The sequence below is a fragment of the Argopecten irradians genome, chromosome 11 (genome assembly GCF_041381155.1).
Source record: "Argopecten irradians isolate NY chromosome 11, Ai_NY, whole genome shotgun sequence".
In the NCBI taxonomy this organism is placed as follows: Eukaryota; Metazoa; Mollusca; class Bivalvia; order Pectinida; family Pectinidae; genus Argopecten; species Argopecten irradians.
Genome location: NC_091144.1, coordinates 21,628,435 through 21,652,946, shown reverse-complemented (window position 1 = coordinate 21,652,946; position 24,512 = coordinate 21,628,435). Strand labels below are relative to the sequence as shown.

General features: G+C 35.6%; 1 protein-coding gene across 1 annotated transcript; it reads right to left on the bottom strand.

Moving 5' to 3' along the window:
• Positions 1-981: 981 nt before the first annotated feature.
• On the bottom strand, positions 982-6,194 carry LOC138334476 (uncharacterized). Its single transcript, XM_069283134.1, has 3 exons — positions 6,076-6,194; positions 3,871-5,301; positions 982-2,624 (listed from the first exon to the last, which is right to left on the bottom strand). The coding sequence occupies exons 1-2, from the start codon at positions 6,192-6,194 to the stop codon at positions 4,377-4,379; spliced, it is 1,044 nt and encodes a 347-aa protein (XP_069139235.1). The 3' UTR covers positions 982-2,624; positions 3,871-4,376.
• Positions 6,195-24,512: the final 18,318 nt, after the last annotated feature.

Here is a 24,512-nt window from a genome sequence, read left to right as displayed (position 1 = left end):
TGGTGCTCACTTACTTTAACCAGAACCGCCATGTTTTCTTTTCTCTAGTACATGATACGAACGCGCTGATTGGTTCATTTTTCCTTCGGAACGCTTCGTGATTTTACCGTCCAGCACAACACTAAACGCCAACGTAAACAAGGCTACGAAAGTGCATAATTTGGCGGAATCTTTCAAATGCATTCACGATCTGTTTTCACTATCGCCATCTCCATGGGTGTTATAACTTGGTAATTACATTTTAACAGCATTTCGCTCGAAATCCATGTGATACATTACTTTATATTGCAAACTTACATTTACAGTGGATTAGGCGTTGGAATTGTGCCTGCTGCCCCTAATGATCGTAAAAGGCGACTAAATTTAGGATCTTATCTTTTCTCTTTCTTCCTAATTGACTTTATCTTTCCTAATGCCTACCTTGGCACCGCCTCATTTGGCCTTGGATTGAGCGTTCGCCCCTGTGAGGAAGGCTCTGGGTTCTGCCCCCTGGCCGAGACACACCAAAGTCTATAAAAGTGGTAGTTTCTGCTCCTGCTTAGCGTTCAGCAACACAGGGAGTGGGACGACTGGTTCGCCCGTTGTCAGTATAATGTGACCGGGTGGGTGTGTGTTGCTTGGTGTACTTCGGCGGCATGCTTTCAGTGGAATAAAAAGGGCAGTTCCACTATACAAGAAGACACAACACGAACATACGCAGTCTCCCAGACACTCACCTCGCACAACATACAAACACACCGCATACATGGAGGCCGTCCTACATGACCATTGCTGTTAATAGGACCGTTAATAAATAAAACAAACAAACAAAAAATACAGTGGAATCCAATCTACATTGAATGAAATTCCATTATAACCGAAGAAAAACAAATGAACGCAAGCAAAAGTATTGCACTTGGTATTAATTGATTAATTAAGCAATCAATTGTTTTAACACACTTTAATTCACATAGTATAAAATGGGTTCCACTGTAGCTGCAAGGAGTTATTTTAAAATTGAAAGGAAGAGAAAACCAAATTATCAGTTGAATCTTAGATTTTCAATACTGGCAAGATCCCAGTTGAACAACTTGTTTACTTCATGACATCATCATCATCATAATCATAATATCATAATAGCACCAGCATCATTACAATGTATCAACTGCAGCAGCAGATTTTCATCAAAACATGCATATACACAAATACTTTTCCAAATTTCCATATCTTTGCATCTTCACTCTTTTCTTATATTTTTTTTTGTGTGTGGTGGGAGTATTTGTTGTTTAGTTTAATTCATGTACCGGGGGTACCTTAACAATAACAGTGAGTGACTAACCAAAGAATTAATAACCATAAGTAGATGTTGAAGCTGCAAGAATGCCAAGAATGATTTTCTGAAAGAAAAACAACTATGGCATTTGCTGTAAGAATCAAACTTCTCTGAATAAATCTTGATGATAAAAAATGATGAAAATCAATAAAGAAATAAAGTTGCTAGCCTGTTGACAGAGATATTCTAAACTAGCAAACTTTACCTGAATACCTTGAATCTAAAACTACATTCTATATTAAATGTGAAGTTGGAGGAAGTCTATATGAGGAAAAGAATTAGCCTATATTAAATGTGAAGTTGGAGAAGTCTATATGAGGAAAAGAATTAGCTACAATTATGACAATGTTGTTGTTTTTTAGTAAAAACAATCATGTAATATAAAAAAAGAGATTTGAAACATATTGCTCCAATCTGTTACATGTGAAAAGAAAACAAAGTCCAACTGAATGTATCCCATGAAGGGTTTATAACATCAACATGTTGACAAATTATGGCAGAATATTCAATATGAAATAGCATGGGAAGTAAAAAGGCAATACCATTTAACACATTTGATGTAACATATACCAATTGGGGAATCAATTTTTAGTTCCATTTCAGTTACACTTGACAATATAACCCTTCTATCCCACCCCCTGTTGTAAATAATATATATAAGCCGTTACATACAAGTATGGGAATGAAATATTGAACAAAGAAAGCATATTTCATATCCTAATCAAGAATCTTAAATTTTAACAAAATTCTGCCAAAGAGAGATGACTCTGCAAATAAGGTACATGTACTATGCCATCCAATATGATTTCGAAAATATTCCATATTCCTAGCATTAAAATATTTTGTACTATTCAAATTCAAAACAGAAAAACTTGGTGTTTTTTCTTACTAACTTTCTTCCACTTGAGATGGTTACTTAACCCTGCACATTTCCTATGAAACCAACACTGACAGCCATGGCAATATATGCATTCTTTCTTGATCATGCTGTCACAAAGTTTGCACAACTGGCCTTCTGGAAATGTATTAAGATCTGTTGTTGCAGATTTAGTAAGTGCACTAGAACCAGCAATTTCAGGTCCGGCAGAACAGATGTTTTCTCCTGATGGCCCAGGAGTGATTGAACTTTCATCTAGACTTGCAGTTGGTCCTGATGTTGATGTTAAGCATTCATCCAGACTTGTCGTTGGTCGCGAATTGATAGAGAGATCTTCCACTGTTCCTAAAGCATGATCAGCATCGGATGCAGAGAGAATTTTGGCATTGACTTTTTGGATGATCTTTTTCTTCAAATCCTTGGAAAGTACATCATCTAAAGTGGAAAATAAATCATCAAGACTATTTTGTAAAACATACAACTGATCATTTTATTTCAGTGTCAATTTCTTTTGTCATAGCCATTGGATTGAAACACATGCACATCAATGTCAACTCTATATAATCAAAGTACTCAAAGTACTGCACATACAACGCAGTAGAGAAACAGAAAAATAGAATGAAATCAAATGAATTTTCAAAATCAAAATATATAAACCATATTAGAAAGACTTTGATATCAATTATTTCAAGAACATTCAACTGATCACAGAAAATACATATGTTAGTATGACATTTTTCTTAATTTAAGTTCCTACATGAAATAAAAGATTTTAAAATTACAAAAGAAAACAAAAAACAAAAGTCTTCATTAAAAATGAGTTTGTACCCTATACTCTTGTTTCTTATGTTGCACATACACTTATTTTGGTAACACCATGCACACATGAGGGCAGCCTTATAAGTTATATTGCCTTTACCTAAGATCTGTTTTTTAACAATCACTTAAAATATTATTTTAAGGTACACAGAAAGAACATCTGATTAGTTTACTTTATAACTCTCAGGTCTATAAGCCTTAGATAGTTAGTCCAATTTGAAATTTCATTAACAGAGATTATGTAAGTTGGACAGATCTAGAGGAGTCACCAGAAGGCACAACAGTCAGGGAGTTGACCTAGATAGTGCTGTGTATTATATAACACTGTGTATTCTACCAATTAGAAGGCAGTCTCCCCATGACTACTGTCATGATTGGTCCAAAGGATTATTATTCAATATGAATGGGAGCTTATGAATGAAATGGTTCAACAGGTCACCACTAGATGTCATTGTAGGGCAAGTCCTACAAATCAACAGTAAACCGGATAGTAATAATACAAATGCTACACGCGTTGTATTTAAATGTTTCATCCATAATTCTCATAAATGTATGATTGAAAGTATGCAATATCTTTTATATTTGTTGTGATTTGATTTGTTTTTACATGAACAGCTAGGGTCATTAACAAATTTTAATACTTTGGTGATAGCTGGTATACACCAGGAGAAAAATTATTAATCTATATGACAACCATTTCAGTGATATCTCAAACCCTCAAACCAGAGGTGGAGGGCTAGTGTGGTAGAATAATGAATAGCTTTCTGTACTCCTTCTTTCTCTATCATATAAGTTATAGCAGCATCTTTAGAACTATGTTTACACATGCATATATTGATCATTATTTTAAAGTTAAACATACCTGCATGATATGCTCGTGCAAGAATAAAAAGTTCATTTCTTTTCATGCAATTGAGATGATCTGGATTTTTGGAAATCAAACCTTTAAGGAAATTATGTGAGACTGATTTCCCCTGAGATTTGTCAGACAGGATAAAGTGGTAGTCTACTCTTGGTATCTTTGTTTCTGTTTTTTTTTCCAACTGTATCTGCTTCCTATGGGCCATTTTTTTCTCCACACATAGTGCTTGTAGAAAGTCCTTTCTGAACTGGTTAAGGAGCACGAGTAGAAACTTGTTGACTATTTCCTTGTACACTCTTTCGGCAACAGAAATGATATCTATGATATCATTCAACACACCAGCAACTGAGGAATCGGTTGACAAGTCTTGCAAGTTAATTGTAGATATAATGTTTACAAAGTCATCAAATACTTCTTTCGATTGCAACAATGCAGTTGAGGAATACTGAAATAGCTGGTCTCCATACAAATTCAAGTTTTTGTCGATAAGGAGCTCAAGAAACTTTTCACATACTCTCAAGAAGAAAGCATACACTGAATCCTGTATTGAAAACAAGTCCACGAGTAGAATTCTGTCTCCTAGAAGTTTCAAGTAGTGTTTCCACATGATCAGATGTTCTGTACAAAGAGCTTTCATTGACCCTGAAGTGATCAAGGATTTTCACTATGTTGGTAGCCTCTTCATGTTCATGTTGGTCTAAGGGTCCAATTTGGTATTGCGTGGTCATCTGGGTCTTGATGTACTTATGCCGGAGTTTGGCCACACAGTATCCTCCCACATATCTCACTTTACCTCTACTACTCTCTGTTATAAATCTTTGACTTGTGTCCTTGCCAGATATAGCATAATGTTTCTCTTTTTCTTTCAACAGATGAGTCCTTACATCCACATGTAGTTTGTAAGCTATCATACTCATAACCTTTGAATCAACAGATTTTGGGAAGCCATGAAACATTAGAAGAATGCTGGCTTTAGTTTGTGCAGACGTCTGGTGTTGTTGGCATTTGGTGTAAAACTCTGCAAGTTTACTGGCCTTTACTGGTTCTGGGTTTGATTCCTGGCTACCTACATCGGCCATTGCTTCCCCCATCAAACTGAACTCTCTGTTGCAGAATTTCTGCACATCCCTAAAGTATAGACTCTGAAGTGCAATGACTGCTTTGTTGATTTCGGCCTGCAATGGTGTAAATACTTGCTCATGGTGCATTTCACTCAGGATAGATTGCAGGTCGAATTCAGCTGGAATGAAGTTTACTTCCTCCTCCTGTAGATATTCATGGGAACTGATGTCGCCTAGTTCAATATCCAGTAGATCCTCATCAATCAAGTCATCTCCCCAATATTCTGGTGGCGTGACGTCTGCAGCACATAATCTGTCTATTTCCTCAATTTGCTCTTGAGTGTACTGCTGCTCATCCAGTGTCACATCCCTGTAAATGAAGAAAGCAGTTTAATTCATAGTCTAGGGTCATTGAGTAAAACAAAGTTGGTATCCGTTTGTCACAAAAGTATTACCAAGACCATTTGTCATGGCCTCGGGTCTCTTTTTAGAAGGTCATTAATTTCAACAAAGCTTGTAGCCCACTTAACCCTAGCATGCTACTGGTACAATATCATTTCATGGTTATTGTTATTTGCCGTTGTAATACTAAAACAATAATTGTGTAATACATATTCATGGACAAAAGATGACTTCAGCATATTATCTATGACCAACATAACAGCCATATCGACCTTTGGACAAATACGTGCAGAATGACAGATGGACATAATTCAACAATCTCTAATGGGGGAGTAATTAACAACTTGTCTCAATATCCGATGTAAAGCTACATGCAGGCATTGTTCTTTACTCTGGCACTGTAAACATTTCTTTAATTATATGATTGCATATTGACAAATGAATCTATACATGGTGGCACACTGATATAAGTCAGTATTAAAACTACACAAGTGGCAAAAAATAACAAGAACATTACAATAATGGTATGCGGTCCAAGCACATTGTTGTCATGAAGTATACAGATTGTTTTAATTGTCATGAAGTGATTTTTCTCTATTAGTTTTCATTAATTAGCAGTGTGTTTGAAGTATATTTCATTAATTATTTAAACAGAAAGTTAATGTTTGGTGTTGTGATGTGCAAAATGTTTGTTTTTCCCTTGCTATTACAACAATTTTCTTTGCAGGCTAATTGCACGTACCTGTGCATCAGATGGAGCCACAATTTCTCTTCAAAATTTATATCACCAATATAAATTAGAAACTTTGGATTCTGAAGAGTGTGTGCCCAGTTCAAAACATGTTGAAACCTTGACAACATTTTCCAAATATGTTTTAGCACTTTATCCAACACTCAAAACCAATAGACGCATACTTCATGGTACAAAATTCACGTCTTATGAAGGTATTTTCCTAAAGGATCTTGCAAGTGTCAAACATTGATCAAGTAAGGAAGCTGCTACCCATACATATTGCCATAGTGTCAGAAACAGGAAGTTGATATTGTTTGTGAAGTAGATACAGTGTTTAGCTCTAATGGCCATAATGTCAAGAAAACTGTAACATTTGGCAATGATGGGTACTGGAAACTTGATATCGCCAAGACAACAATAGACCTCTTATCATTGAAAGTAAATAATACATACATGTGTTCAGCAGAAAGTATTGAACTGGTCATAGATACTGTAACAAAAATCAAATTATGTGAAGGAATCACCATGACAAAAAATGTGTTGTGTACGAGATATCATACAGTGGAAACATGGGCAAATGGAACTTCTGATACAGTTAGAAAAATCAGGTCAATAAAATGCTTGAAAGTGTTAAATTTGTTGGCTGGATCAAATTCTTGCAGAATGTGTTTGAAAATGACAATTGGGCACCAGGAAACTAAATCAGATCTAAAAGAGAACATGAAACCAGATAACAAGCTTTCCACTAGACAACCTATAGCTACCATGGAAGACTTTAAAACTCTTATACCAAATGCAAGTAAGGAGATGTTGGACCTACATGTTAGCCAAGCCAAAAACTCTCAGAAGGATCCCCGCGGTAGAAGATGGAGTAAGGATATCATATCAACTTGCCTGAACCTATATAACAGAAGTCCTCTTGGGTATGCAGCTTTATGTTCAAGTCAAATGCTTCTCCTACCAAGCCCTTCAACATTAATTTTGTACAAAAATTCTGTAAAGCAGAAACCTGGTTTTCAAAAGGAAATTTTCTATTGGATGCACCAGGAAGCTCAGCGTCTTGAAATTCCTGCAGAAGGAATGATTGGAGGAGTTATTGTAGATGAAATGTCCATACAGGAGGATCTACAAATCCTTAAAAACGGTGATGCTGTTGAATTGTCAGGATTTACTGACCTAGGCAACGAAGCGAATGTGAACTTCACACTGAGAACTGGGAAATTTGAAAGATGCCTTGCAAACCATGTGGTACAGTTTGTTTTTGTCGGACTGACAGGGTTTCGCTTTCCATTTGCGTACTTTCTGTCCCGTCAAATACAAGCAGCAGAGCTTCACACACTCTTTTGGGAGGCAGTATTCAATTTGTAAACTGCTGGATTTACTGTAGCATTTACCTGTATGGATGGGGCTTCAGGTAACCGCTCTTTCTTGCATATCAACATTGGTTCAGAAAGTAGTTTGGATAAAAGTATGAATGTAACTAATCCATGTGATGTATTTTTTGGAAATGTTACTTTTATGACGGACTATTCCCATTGTATAAAGAAGGTGAGAAACAACATCATTAAGAGTGTCATTAAGAAAGAGTCTACAAGATTGATCACTTTACCTTCAGGAGAAACTGTCCAATGACAGATGTTTATAGATTGCTAAAAATGGGATGCACAAAATGCACTGCAAATCCATCGCGGACTAACAAATGAACATTTTTTTTCCATCCAACCAATCAAAATGCGTAATCACCTCGCAGAGGATGTCCTGAACACAGACATGCTCCACCTCTTCGAAATGTACCAGGCTACATTGGGAGGAAAGGGGTCTGTCTTAAATGGGATAATTCAACTTTTAAGACAGACATCTACCATGATCACTATCTTCAGAGACCACAGACCAATCAGATCCCTAGATGATGATAGATTGAGTAAGTTGCAGTATGTCTTGAGCTGGTTCCTTGAACTGAAAAATAGCATTGACAACAACAATGGTTTGACAAAGAAACAAAAGGAAAAGTGTTTGCTATCTTCTCAGTGTATAGAAGATCTTGTGTCATGTATTAGAGGTTTTCTGGAATTGTGCACAAAATGCCTGTCAGATGATTCACTTAAAGTGTTCATAACCCCTTCCATCATAAATTCTGATGTTGTTGAAAACATATTCAATCAGCAGAGATCCACATACAATGGAGCCAATGCAAATCCGAATGCAGTACAGTACAGTTCGGCCATCAATAGTATTATAATTGGTCAAACAGCAATATCTAAGAAAGCTAATGCAGGAAAAAGTGACTCCAAATTATATGCGCAGTCTTTTGCATTTACGACACCAGGGCCTTTGAGGAAACGAAAGAAAGTGGTTCATGATTTGGACACATACAAAAAGCTCAAAGTTATTAGATGCTAGAAACTTAAATTATTATCATTGTGCATGAACTGTAAAAGGGCACCTCAAGGTGAATATATCATGTTCTTCTTATAGACTGAAGGTTCTAGTTATTGATAGTTAAAGCCATACTATATGTAAATTTATATCAACAAAAAGTCAATTTAGATTCGACCCCGATATTGTTAGTATTTGTAGATGTAGTTGAAATTAAGTTAATACATGTATTTCAAAGAATATTTATAATGATTTCTTAATAACGTTGGTACAGCAGTTGTTGAAAGTTGATACTTGAAAACATGTCTTCATTTTAAACTGATCGCCATAGAAGTTACGATTATTGCCGAACGGAAGACGGAAAGTTCATGGCCCGTCCTCGGAAGAGTTCGGACAGACGTTACGTAGTTACGGTAGTCACATGAAGTTCTCGGCAACGACGTTACAATGTCGGCTACCCTTGGCTTGTTTGACTAAATGGGACCCACCTAACATTGTTCAATATTTATTTGATTTCTATCAAAAGTTTCCGAATCATTATCGCTCATCTTGACTTCGATTTAGTACTGTCTCTGTATGATTTACAACAGGATTTTTTTATAACATTCTTCGATTTCTAAGTCATGAAAAAAAAAATCAGACTGATAAGGATATTGGAATTTTAAGTAACAGTATATCAATACATGTTCATTTCCTCTATACATGTATATGTAAAAAAAAAGTCTCCCTGTTATAGAATCACAAAGCCATACACATTAAAATTCCATATCTCTCACAGGGACCTGGCACAAATTTATTATATATGTACATTGTATACATAAATATATACTGTGGGTTAAACATTTGTGATAGGTCCCTGTGATATCTCCTGTTCACGCAGAGCTAGTTAATATCCATTCCTTACAGAGTAAATTATGGTTGTCTAAGAAGGAAAATGTTGACAGATTACATTATAAACAAAAAAGTTTCATTTTTGACTTTTACATTATTTACTTACATATACCCTGGTATTCCTGTTTATGATTGGCTAGTTACAGAAACAGAACACCATAATGATAGATATAAACTTACTAATATGAAATATGATTGATTAAATAATGAAGAAATAGATTTAAAGAAATTGTATTTGAAGAGTAAATTTATAAATGATATATACTGTACCTCAGATAATTGCAACAGCTTAAAGATTCATCTAATGGCAGTGAAGCATTCTCCTCGAACTCCAAAACTGCATCAGGTTGTGGAATGCAATATTCTTTCTTGAAATTTATTAATCTCAGCCCACTTTCCATCCGTACTCTGCCCATAGCAACTCCTAGTTGTCCCGCCTTAAATATCTGACGGCAGTCAATTTCTACCCTATGAAAGAGAAAAATGTATGTAGGATTATAATATCATACAACAAAATGTTAAAATTTAAATAATTTATCACAACGGACACAGAAAGATTCAGCAAGCTGTCTTATTGTGCTGAATTTGGTCATTTACCAAAGAGTTATCCTACATAATCAAACTGTCTTCATACACAGCTGACACATGGTTATGTAAACCACAGGGACATGGCAGATTCATTTATCTGCCAACTTCATAAGCATAATTACAAAACATTTTTCAATATAACCAGGAATGATGAATGTACATGTATGCCCTTTTGCGAAACACTATGAAAAATTTACTTACTGTAAATAAGTTTCAATATGAATATAATAATCTCAATGAGAAGTAACAGAACAGATTGTACTACATGTATCACAGGGACATGGCACAGATTTCCATCCAATGCTCAATATAAGGATATGAACTATGCAGTAGAGAAATCATATTTGTGATCGTATAACAAATATTTATATTGAAAATGCCAATTCCCTGTGAGTTATACCTTTTGTAAAACACAATCTAATTAACAATTAATAATCTAATGAAATCAGTTGAGTATACGGTTTAGTAATTCTAAATGACAGCTTATAATTAAGTGCCACATGCTTGTCAACATAAATTGACAGCCTTATCAAGTAATACTTACTTCACACTATCAGTACCACAGGGACCTGCCAGGTCCCTGTGATCAGTACTTACTTATCAAGTGTCATTTCTTGAGCCTTGTGGATTGTCATGGCGAACGCAAGCTTTAAGGGGAACTGATCTCTGGTAGCAACACATTTTCGCAGCCTTGGGTTAAATACGGAAAGTATCAACAATTAAATTTCATATGAATTTAACAATGATCAATGCACATGAAGTTATTAGATCTGGTTTTGCACAAGGATTTAAAAACTTTTAGCATAAAGCCCAGAGAATTTTGTGTTGTTCTTTGTGTATTGCCTAAATATTTATATACATGCTCTTGATAAAGAGAAGAATGTATACTTTTGAATTGACCTGATATTATGAATGTTTGCCTAAAGTCTCTGTAAACAGGTGAGAATGCATGCCTTTTGCTCACAGGGACCTAGCACGAATTTTGATCCAACCGATTAGTGTTTCCCACAGGAAAAAAGGGCATGGTGCTAGGTTTTGAAAAGGGCACCTTGACCGCGATAAATAACCATCAGAGGGGCACAAAGGTTATATCGACGACTTCCAATACAAGATCACTTAAATGCTTTAAACTGTCTGAGTTTCTAAGTAATATCAGGACATTTATTTAATTATTCTGGGTCTTTATTTCAATCCTATTACCTTTATTTTAAAATATCTTTATTGAAATATTAAAAAATACTGTATAATTTAATTGAATAAGCTTACAATGTTTCAAAATAATGGATAATAAATTGAAATAATGTTCTTAAATTTACAAGCACTAAATAAAGATTATACAGATCATTGTTAAAGTAGTATTCAAAATGTAATTTATCTGAGAGAGAAAAAAGTAAATTTCTTTTTAATTTGATTTGTTTTAATGAATTTGCTATTAATTATTTTATTATTATTAATTTATTTTGTCCGAAAATAAATTCACACTGAAATTCTAAAAAAAAAAAAATACCATTTTCAATTTTTAAAACATGAATATTAGTAAATCCTGAATCCGGATCGACTATTACAATATACCCAAAATGGCAGCCATTACGATTGCAAAGCTTGTGACATTCATCAGTATAGATATGCCTATTAAACATTAAAAACGTGAGTAAATCATTAACAGTTGTAAGCAGTATTTGTTTTTGTTGTAGTGCTCACTAGCTGTAGTCATAAAACTTAATGAAAGGCCAGCTGATTGTTTTCTAGGCTGCCGATCGGCTGCTTGACTTCAGCTTACGTAACTGTTAGGCCTAATACACAGACGTGAAAGTGACACCACAAGCCAAGGTAGAAATAGCCCAAGGCTGCTAATTAGGGCCACTGGGGTGTTGGTCATGGGGTCAGGAAGTGGTCACACCTCTTTTGTTTACTTGGGGACACACAGGGGCAGGGCGTTAGGTTATAGGGGCATGGCTTCAGGTAAAAAGGGCACGGCGCGGCGCCATGCTAATCGGGGCTGTGGGAAACACTACCGATGGTGTAAATATAAATGTAGAATATATAAATGTATTACTGGTTAGAAATTTGTGCCAGGTCCCGTTCATGGACCTGACACAAAATTCTAACCAACAGTATATATGTATTAAAGTGTTGGTTAGAAATATGTGCCAGCTAGGTCCCTGTGCTCTTCCTAGCTCTCCTAAAAAAATACAGTTTTTTTTATATGAAAAGACAAGTGATTAAGATGTGGAACATCTTCAATTTTTGAGAGCTACAAGTAAAAGAAAAGGTATGGATTTAATTAAGAGTAATTTAGAGCATGTTACATGTTACTTAGGTTTTGTTAATAAATAAAGATATTGTTCAAAGAATGCATTAAAATACAAAATGTAGTATCTTCAGCTGTTTTATATTGTTTATAACTATATCATGATTTAAATATTATGTAACTATCGGTAGGTTTTATTATCAAATTCAGTCAATCAATTAAACTACCATATACACTGTACCTCTTAAACCAATGTACTGTATTTGACCCAATAAGCGTGCATGGCGTTTAAAAAATTGAAAAAATGAAATGGTGCTTAATAAGAAAAAATCATTGCAAATCTATACAGTTTTGTGTAGTTTTGGTCTTTATTTATACCCAGGCAATTGAAATTGAGGCCTTAAAGAGGAGAAAGGGTGCTTATAGGGACATGGGCGCTCATTGGGTCGAATACAGTAATACATTTTACATGTGAGAAATGAACCCTTCAATACCGTACTTGGATGAAGTGATGAGAACGTAATTATATAATTCACATTGGCAAGACACAATTTTTCAAATCTCATAATATTATACAATCCATGTTTATTATATTTTACCTGTAAACTTTATTCTGGACATTTTTATGGTCTTGTCAATACTTGGAAAATAGATTGTCGGGCCATCCTGGTCCAAAGCCTCCACCACCCCTACAAGCCCATTACACAGGGTGTCGGTCAGGTTCCTCAGAAGCATGACAGATGAACTAATTTTCAACCATAGTTTCTTAGGGGCCAGTATAGATTTCAGATGGTTCTCCTCTCCACTATCCTGTGCTGTATACTCAAATATGTCTCCCTTCAATTTCAACAGTTCTTTCCTGTTGTAGTTATCAACTAGATAATTTGATGCAAATAACTTGACAGACGGAGAATGATGATCTTCAATAGTGAGTTGACGTCCAAGTGATTTAATAAAATCCACACTTTCATCTGAAACAATGCCGCGAGACACTTCCTTGATTACATTTATCAATGTTTCGTCTCTTTGTCTAATGACCTCAGTAAGTATAAACTTATGAGGAATTGAAATGAATAAAGGACTCTTGAAACAAAACTCCCCGTCGTCGTCATATAAAGCATTCGGGATAGGTGGTAATTGAACAAAATCTCCACATAGAACCATTTGAATGCAGTCATCTTTCAAAGAACATACATTCATAACTTGTTCAAACATTCTCTTGCTTAGCATAGAAATTTCATCGATGATTAGCACATCAGTTCGTTTTATTCTGTCGAGAGTATCCAGGTATTTTGGATTTGATTTTAGAAGGGAGAGGATCTCGGACGATGAATATCGTCCGTCCTCTATACCACTCCATCGATGGATCGTGCATGGCTTCAGATGATGAGGGTAGTTTGTACAGGCAATGCCTGTGGTGCAAGTCAGACTCACATGTTTACCGTCATTTCTTAGCCTTTTTACAACTTCCTCGAGTACATAAGATTTACCTGTACCTGCTGAACCTCCTATAAACACATTATGTCCACCAAGTACTGCATCGAACACTTCTTTCTGTGAAAAATTTAGCATAGTGTAACGAATATACGTAGTCTCTGTAGGCCATGTTGATATATATGCACTTTCGTAGCCTTGTTTACGTTGGCGTTTAGTGTTGTGCTGGACGGTAAAATCACGAAGCGTTCCGAAGGAAAAATGAACCAATCAGCGCGCTCGTATCATGTACTAGAGAAAAGAAAACATGGCGGTTCTGGTTAAAGTAAGTGAGCACCATAATGTTTAAATGGAGTTTCTACAAAGTACGGGACATAACACCTCCAAAGGAGATTGTGGATGAACACAGTTTTTGATACTGTTTTATCGCCACAAGCGTAGATTTTGTGATTTTGGCTTGGTTATTGAGGTACCCATTAGAGCCGAGAGGAGATTTTGACCGGACAGGGAAATGTCTACCTAGCCAATTTTTCGTAATTTTCCCGATTCATCAGGCCATAACTTGGCCAATACTTGGCCAATTTTGTTCATCAAGCACTCATTGGAAAGATAAATTATTTCTCTTTAAGGTAAGGTATGGGTTACTGGTGTATACCAGACGGTTTAAAAAAAATCACTGATTTAAAAAAATAGGTCCGTTTTTTACTACGGCCGAGTTCATACCCTTGATACTATAATATATGTATATATATACTGTTGGTGAAAAATTTCGTGCCAGGTCCCTGTGATTCAGTGTAAGGTATGTGATGTTAAAATACTCCTAAAAACTGAAGTTTTTTAAATAATTTTTATTTCATTTTCTTTGTGCAGACATATTTTTTCTTTTGATGTTATTTAATTTATTTATATGTTGTTTTCAACAATATTGAGATTTGTTTTTATTTTTTCAATTTTCTTTTAAATAAATTCTGTTATTTCTGAATGTCAGATCTTGAGTATTTCTTCCTGTGCGCATGTGCTTCTCTTGGCACCTAATGCCCTTGACACAATACCTGTTAAAAGTTATAAAAAACACGAACATAACAAGAGATCCCAGTGGGGTCTTGGCGCCCTTTTTCTCTTCTTCCTAACTGACTTTATCTTTCCTAATGCCTCCCTTGGCACCGCCTCACTTTTGGCCTTGAGTTGAACGTTCGCCCCTGTGAGGAAGGCTCTGGGTTCTGTCCCCTGGCCGAGACACACCAAAGTCTATAAAAGTGGTAGTTTCTGCTCCTGCTTAGCGCTCAGCACACAGGGGTGGGACGAGTGGTTAGCCCGTTGTCAGTATAATGTGACCGGGTGGGGTGTGTTTGCTTGGTGTCTTCTATATTCTATGGGAAAGATATAGGAGTTATAGATAGGGTAGGTCAACATTTTATAGGTAGAGATATAGGAGATACAGATTGGGTGGGTTAATATTTTATGGTTGGAGGTATAGATATGTCAATGTTTTATGGGTCAATCTGATTAAAATACAGGTGCTTATAACCACTACTGTTCAATAGAGGATCTGACAACATCCCATCAGGGGTCATGTTCGGAAAACCTTTTTACAACGTGTACTTCATATTTAATGCATCTTCTAAACATTGTTATGTCAATTGATAACTCCATTTCGTCCCAGTATACATATACATTTAGCTTTGTTGTTGTCTTTCGGCCAGATGACTAAATACAGAAAAATAATTCTGACAGCTTCTTCAAACTTTTTCGGCCCCAGTCAAGATTCTGGCAGCAGCAATTTGATTGGCCATTTCCAAAGGTCACCAGCTAGAACGTGACCCCTAATGGGACGTTCTCAGATCCTCTTATCTTAATCAGATTGTTCATGGGTGGAGATATAGGAGATAAAGATAGGATAGGTCAATATTTTATGGTAGTTATATAAACAAGAGGCCCATGGGCCTTATCGGTCACCTGAGTTAGAATATATGATGAAACAAATTAAAGACATATAAACACTATATGCTGGGCCTTGAAGTTGGTCAGTGATTTATAAATTTGACTTTTTAGACTATGAAGAGTATTTGCTTCCATCAAACCTGTGAACTTAGAGGTATTTTTTGAAATTTTAATCATTTTGACCCTGTTTGGTCCTGCCCCTCTGGTCCCCCAGGGGGTCATCGAGGACGGATATGGATGTTAAAATGCTATATCTTAGGCTAATAATTCTAATAAAGTTTGACTAATTTCCTACGAAAATTGGGCAAATAATGTTCACAAATATGTTTTTCCTATATAAACTAAAGTAAACTTGACCCCTCCCCAGGGGGTAACGTGAGACCCCAAGGTCATATAATTCAAAACCTTCATAAAACACCCTAAGACCTTTCCATCTATAATTATTTGATTCTTCTATATCCAGAATTTTAGAAGATTTTTGAAGTTTTAGCCTATTTTACCCTTTTTTAGCCCCGCCCCTCTCTGCCCCCAGGGGGTCGGCCAGGACCAATGTGGATATGATATTAAAATGCTATCTCAGGCTAATAATTCTAACCAAGTTTGACTCATTTCCTATGAAAATTGAGCAAAAAATGCTCATTAATGTGTTTTTCCTATATAAACTATAGTAAACTTGACCCCCTCCCCAAGGGAAAAACAGGAGACCCCAGGGTCATATAATTTACAATTTTTATAAACAAACTTTAAGACCTTTTCATCTATAAAGTGTATTTGATTATACCATTTCCAGAATTTCAAAAGAATATTTTTGAAGTTTTAGCCTATTTGACCTTTTTTGGCCCCGCCTCTCTGCCCCCAGGGGGTCGGCCTGGACCAATATGGATATGATATTAAAATGCTATCTCAGGCTAATAATTCTAACCAAGTTTGACTCGTTTCCAATGAAAATTGAGCAAAAAATGCTCATAAATGTGTTTTCCCTATATAAACTATAGTAAACTTGACCCCCTCCCCAGGGGGAAACGTGAGACCCCAGGGTCATATAATTCACAATTTTTGTAAAGGACCTTAAGACCTTTCTATTTATGAAAAGTATTTGATTCTACCATTTCCAGAATTTCAGAAGAAGATTTTTGAAGTTTTAGCCTATTTGACCCCGCCCCTAAGGCCCCTGGGGGTCAGTCATAGAAAATTTAATAGGATTAAATGGTTATCTCATACTGAAAATTCTGACAACATTTGACCCATTTGAAATCTAAGAATCCGGGATAGGTTACATAAAATAGCTAGAAAATCTAAGCGTTTTCAGGATATTCTCATTTTAAAAAGACAACGAAACAAAGTAAACAATATGAAAAAGTATTGTCGTTTAAACTTTTATGAAAATGTGCATGGTATAATTGATAAATATTTTACTTCTGACCCAAAAGCTTATTGGAAGTTAATCAAAACGTTTACTTAACTCTAATGGAACTTCACAAATTATAACTCTTTGCAGATCCTGTTACGGATAATATAGTTACGAGTGATGATGAGAAATCAAATTTATTAAATGAGTACTTTTGCAGCATTACTCGTATAAATGAACAAGACGCTCAGATCCCAAATATTACACTGAAAACAAATAAAAGTTTAAATTCTATACAGTTAAATCACTCTGAAATCAAAGATGTACTGCAAATATTAAAGCTCGGCAAGGCCTCGGGTCATGATGGTATCAGTCACCATATGTTAAAACATGTTTGTAATACTAGTACTATTAGTAAACCACTCGAGATACTTTTCAATATGTCTTTGTCATCTGGCATTTATCCGAAACTTTGAAAAATGGCAATTGTTATGCCTTTATTTAAAAAAAGGTGATAGACATTCCGTAACAAATTATCGTCCAATATCTCTTTTGTCCACTGTTGGTAAAGTGTTTGAACGTGTTATTTTTTAAACATATATTTAATTATTTCATGGAAAATTCATTATTTTATAAATACCAATCTGGTTTCCTCCCAGGACATTCCACTGTTTATCAATTAATTGAAATGTACCATAACATTTGTTTATCCCTCGAAGAAAGAAAACATACATGTATTATTTTTTTGTGACATTTCAAAGGCTTTTGACAGGGTGTGGCTTTCCTGGGTTATATGTAAAGTTAAAGTCCTATGGAAGTTGGAGGCGAATTATTAGTTTGGTTAAAGGACTACCTAAGTCAAAGAAAGCAAAAGGTATGCGTTAATGATACCTTTTCAAGGTTGGGAAATATTGATGCTGGGGTTCCACAAGGTTCCATCCTAGGCCCATTATTATTGGTTGATATACATAAATGATATTGCAGATGTTTTTGACTCCGCGTCGCGTCTTTTTGAGATGATACCTCTCTTCAATGTTCTTCCTCTTCTTTGTCTCGAAATTCAAACAACTTTAAACAAAGATCTTGAATCATTAAACACCTGGGCAAAAACATGGCTAGTGTCTTTTTAATCACATGATAAAACCGATGTTCTTTTTATTCTAACAGTAATGAAATAAATGAATTATTAGAATTAGAATTTAATGGTAATATTTTAGACTTTACCGACCGTCATAGGCATTTGGGTGTGGTATTCAATTCTAGTGCCAAATGGGGAGATCACGTGGAAGCAATATATTCTTCAGTAATGAAAAAGTTAAAATGTGTTGAGAAAATTGAATTTTTTAATAAAACGTGACGCTTTGCTCAGAATTTATCGCGCTTTTATTTTACCTGTATTAGAATACGCATGTGAATTATGGGATGGTTTTTTCAAACTCTGACTCGGAAAAATTAGAAAAAGTTCAAAAGGAAGCTGCTAGAATAATTTGGCCCCTCCCAAGCCCCCTGGGGGTGGGGACCATAAATTCACAATTTTGATTGGCCTAATGCCTTAGAGGGTTTGTGCAAAAATTTTCATTGAAATTGCTTGATACTTCGTATTTATATAGACAGGAGGTAGTAATATAGTAAGAAGGTAGTTATATAGACATGTGTGGCGGTTATGTAGACAGGAGGCAGTTATATAGGCAGGAGGTAGTTATATAGACATGTGGTGGTTATATAGACAGGAGGCAGTTATATAGTAAGGATGTAGTTCGATATAGACATGTGGCGGTTATATAGACAGGAGGCAGTTATATAGGCATAGGAGGTAGTTATATAGACATGTGGTGGTTATATAGACAGGAGGCAGTTATATAGTAAGGAGGTAGTTATATAGACATGTGGAGGGTATATAGACAGGAGGGCAGTTATATAAGCAGGTGGTTATCATATAGATATGAGGTAGTTATATAGACAAGTGGTAGGTTAGTTATTTATATTATATATTGTCTTCTTTTGAGGGCACTATGGTCTCATAGTGTTGTCAAGGGATTGCATAGTACCAGAGCCGAAGCGAGAGTACTATGCCATAACAAGACAACACTATGAAAACCATAGTGCCCTCAAAAAAGAATTCAATTAATGGTTTTTTAGTACATAACGAATGTGAAAAAAAATGATACGACAAACAATTATGTACGATCACCAATAGGCTTAACAATTTTTTCAACGAGTGCGGCCACGTCTAACGTTTTAGGATACATTTTTTCCATGCAGAAATCTTTGAAAAAATACTCACTGCACGTTGCCTGCTCAGTTCAGTTTGCTATTTTGTAAATTCGTCAGCATTCATGTTTACAAACCGTGGGCATGTATGTTTTGTAAAAACGTCGTTACGCACACGCAGCTTGTTTGCCAGTGAACAGTGCAGATAGCGACAGTGGACGTCATTTCGTCAATATGACGTTCGTAACAAAAAGCGCGCCCAAACCATAGTCCCACGGGAAACCATAGTCCCAGGGCTATGGCTTTGTTTGTTTGTTTGTTTGATTAATTAACGTCCTATTAACAGCTATGGTCATGTAAGGACGGTCTCCCATGCGTGCGGTGTGCTGCGTGTATGTTGTGCGAGGTGGTGTTTTTGGGAGACTGCGGTATATTCATGTTGTGTCTTTCTTGTATAGTGGAACTTTTGCCCTTTTTATAGTGCTATATCACTGAAGCATGCCGCCGAAGGACACCAAGCAACACAATCCCACCCGGTCCTTTTGTATATATTTGCAATAAAATTTGTTAAATCAAATCAACCCATTTTCTAGTACAAATGGACCAAATAATGCGCAAAAATGTGTTTTCCACAATATAAACTATAGTAAACTTAACCCCCTCACCAGGGGGAAACTAGACACCCAGGGTCATATAATTCACAATTTTTGTAAAGGACCTTAAGACCTTTCTATCTATAAAGAGTATTTGATTCTACCACATCTGTGAGTAGAGAAGAGAGATTTTTGAAATTTTACTCAATTTTACCCGTTTTGGCCCCTCCCACAGCCCCCTGGGGGTGGGGACCATATAATTCACAATTTTGATTGGTCCTAATGCCTTAGAGGGTTTGTGCAAAATTTTCATTGAAATTGCCTTGATATTCGTATTTATATAGACAGGAGGTAGTAATATAGTAAGAAGGTAGTTATATAGACATGTGGCGGTTATTATAGGGACAGGAGGCAAGTTATATAGTAAGGAGGTAGTTATATAGACATGTGGTGGTTATATAGACAGGAGGGCAGTTATATAGTAAGGAGGTAGTTATATAGACATGTGGCGGTTATATAGGACAGGAGGCAGTTATGATATAGGCAGAAGGTAGTTAGTATATAGACATGTGGTGGTTATATAGACAGGAGGCAGTTATATAGTAAGGAGGGTAGTTATATAGACATGTGGCGGTTATATAGACAGAGGCAGTTATATTAGTAAGGAGGTAGTTATATAGACTATGTGGCGGTTATATAGACAGGACGGAGGCAGTTATATAAGCAGGTGGTTATCATATAGATATGAGTAGTTATATAGACAAGTGGTAGTTATTTATATATTATTGTCTTCTTTTGAGGGCCACTATGGTCTCATAGTGTTGTCAAGGGATTGCATAGTACCAGAGCCGGAAGCGAGAGTACTATGCCATAACAAGACAACACTATGAAACCATAGTGCCCTCAAAAGAATTCAATAATTGTTTTAGTACATAAACGAAAAAAAAAAATGATACGACAAACAATTATGTACGATCACCTATAGGCTTAACAATTTATTTCAACGAGTGCGGCCACGTCTAACGTTTAGATACATTTTTTCCATGCAGAAATCTTTGAAAAAAATTACTCACTGCACGTTGCCTGCTCAGTTCAGTTTGCTATTTTGTAAATTCGTCAGCATTCAAGTTTACAAAACCGTGGCATGTATGGTTTGTAAAAACGTCGTCCGCACACAGCTTGTTTGCCAGTGAACAGCGCAGATAGCGACAGTGACGTCATTTCGTCAATATGACGTTCGTAACAAAAAAGCGCGCCAAACCATAGTCCCACGGGCCCAGGGCTATGGCTAAATAGTGCCGTGGGGTCTAGCCAAAGAAAACGCGAGAAAAAACACGTTATATACAATATAGACAAAGGTAGTTGTATAGACAGGTGATAGTTGTAGACAGTCGGAAGTTATATAGACATGAGGTAGTTATATAGACAGGAGGTAAATTGTACCTTAATTTCGTAAGTCCATTTGTTTGGGGGTGGTATGGTGTTGTAAGTCGATGTGTTATTTCAGAAGATTTACAGAGACTGTCGTCGATGGAGTTGCAGAATTCTCTTCCATTGTCGGTGAGAATGGTTTCTGGAGTGTCATGTCTGTCACATAATCATAAATATGAGATACCTCCTTCGATGGAATTGCCTTGACTTCGGGCCACTTGGTTAAGGTAATCAGTAAGGACAATGATGTACTTCTTTCCGTTGCTGGTGGTTCGGAGAGGACCAACCAAATCCATTCCCAACATACGGAATGCCTTCTTGTTGACTGGAATGGGATGCAATTCGGAGGGTGTTTTTGACAGATGATTCTGGCTTTGGCATCCATCGCATTGGGAGATGTAGTCTTCTGTTGTTTGATTTACTATTTAATTTCTTGGTGTACTCCTAAAGGATCGGCCATGAAATAATCATCTCCCCCTTTTTTAATAATCAATAAATCCATCAATAATTATGGATCATCATTATATGCCATTATCAAAGTTCAAGGAACCGACAGAAAAACTTATGTTAGCAAGATACCTGATTATGTTTGTTTGTTTGTTTGATTTATATTAACAGCTATGGTCATGTAAGGACGGCCATCCATGTATGGTAGGTGTGTTTGTATGCGAAGGTGGAGTGTACTGGGAGACTGCGGTATGTTGCGTTTGTGTTGCCGCCGAAGACACCAAGCAACACACCCCACCCAGTCAATAGAATACCATTTTTATAGCAGGGGACAGAACCCCGATCCTTCTTCACAGGGGCGAACGCTCAACTCAAAAAGTGAGGCGGTGCCAAGGGAGGCATTAGAAGATAAAGTCAGTTAGGAAGAGAGAGAAAAGATAAGGATCCTAAATTTAGTCGCCTTTTACGTCATGCAATAGGGGGCAGCAGGTACAATTCTAACGCTGCAGGGCCACTGTATTATGTTACTTTCAATTGCACTTAACAAAACTCTTGAAGTTCTAAGTCTCTTGTTTGGGTCACTCTGCAAAAATGTTACGATCTCTTCAATAAAAATCAACTTCCGTGTTGCACTGTTGCTGGATACAGCGTGTTTGATGACTGATAAAGGTATATTGATATGTACCTGGTCAGTCCCTTGACCACTAATTAATAAAACAACACATTGGCTCCACTGTGTCTGCATTTCTGACCAATTCAGTGACCATCGTGTCAGTCACAATACTATAATAAAAGACTCCAATATGACAGAAAACATACTTTTTTTGCAGGTAGATTAAGCCATTTTTAAAACAAGTCACGCATATATTACTTGTATTAGTTAAAATATTGAAATACGTATACTACATGACCATAGCTGTTAATAGGACGTTAATAAACCAAACAAACAAACAAACATAAGTATTCAAAGGTGGTGTTCAAGCTCATGTTCAAAAATCCAATAGAAACTGCCCACAACCAAATTTTCTTGAAACTTTGTATATTGAAAGTACTACTAGTTGTCCCTTTAAAATGACTCTTCTTTTTCCTTTTGTGCTTTTAAAAAGGCCCAAAGGGCCTGGATTCTTTATTGTCATTTTCATTAAAACTACCTGCACAAACATGCCAAAGGTTAGCCTTTGTTAAATATCCTTCTTTTTTTATTCATAAATCATTTGAGTAGATCGTATACTTTATATTTAAATCATTTCTTTTAGATTTTTAACGGAAAAGTTTTGTTTGAAATAATAATTTTTACGAAAAAGTAACACTTTTTGGAAAAAAACAAAACATTGCTCTTTATCATTTCATTTCACCCTGTTACTGGTTTGGTCCACAATTTTACCCCCATTTAAAAATACTCCAATGACATTTTCTGTCAATGAGTAAATTAGGTTCAAAATTAAAATCCGGGAAAACTGTTTTTGAGCGACCTTCAAAATAGAGAGTGCATGTAGCAACGGACCACTTCTTTGTTAGTATACCTAGTTATACATTTCCAGTTTATGATTCCAGAGTCCGATATAAGTGAGAATCAGTGTACAGTAATAATTTTTGATGCTAAATATCATGGTAACACCTTTTTAAAATATTGATTGCCATGGTAACCAAACGGAGTGCTCTGATTGGCTGAAATTGAAATGATGTCAGAATTAAGTGAAAATTGGTATATAGAGGTTACGAAGTATGCTGAATAACATGGTAACACTTTCAAAATGATTAGTTGTCATGGAAACAAAATGGAGGCCTCTGATTGGTTGAAATTTAGATATTGTCAGATTTAAGTGAAAATTGGTATATATGGGTTATAAAATATGCTGAATAACATGGAAATCCCTTTTTAAGAAATTGATTACCATGGAAACAAAATGGAGATCTCTGATTGGTTGAAATTTTGATATTATTAGATATGAGTGAAAATTGGTACATATGGGCTATGTGGTATGCCGAATGAGATAGTAACAGTTTTAAATACATTGTTTGCCATTGTTTCGAAATAAAAGCCTTTTGTGGTTGGTTTGTTTGTTTGTTTGATTTATTAACGTCCTATTAACAGCTATGTGGTGCTGGTATTATCTTTAAATTATACATACTTTATTTGAAAATCAAATGTAACGCTGTTTCCCTCTTTAATCATGTTTAATTTAATTTGAAATAGTTTCTATCTTCATAAGAGAATTGGATTATCTTAATTTGTATCTTTTGCGTTTAAGTTGCTTGCTGACGCAAATATATTTGTTTCACCCGAGAGCATATATTTAGTTGTTAGGCTTTTTTGTACTGTTAGGAAAGATGCATGAACAGAAATGCAATAATGTTAGAGTGCATAAGTTAGTTAACCAAAAACTCTATCACTAACTGTTGTTTTATTATGGTGTCTATGATCAGTTTTAAATTTTGGTCAACTAGTGCAAATATTGATTTTTTTTCATCCATTTCAAATTTTTTGAAGATTTTTTTTTCAAGCATCTACCCTATAACTCCACCACTGAAATACTCAGCCACCCCATATAAATAAATGTAGAACAATAAACATGTTGTTATATGCTGTATAATGCTTCCATAAATGTATCAATTGACAATTATTTATTTCTTTTACTGATTTTGCCCTCAAAATCTATAATTAATATTTGTTTTTCCATTTCTACGTATTGATATGATAATTTGATTGCACGTCTCCATCAGATATCATACATTGCATCATTTATGCACTGTATTTAATATATATTTGATACATTGTATAATAGATATAAGTAACTTGTAATAATTCATCAGAGAAAAAAAGTATTAGTAGTTGCATGATCACGCTAATAATTTTTTTCTATACATTGAATTTGTCACTTATATAATGATACATGGGGTAACAGGGGTATACATGTATAGATAGGCAGTGTCA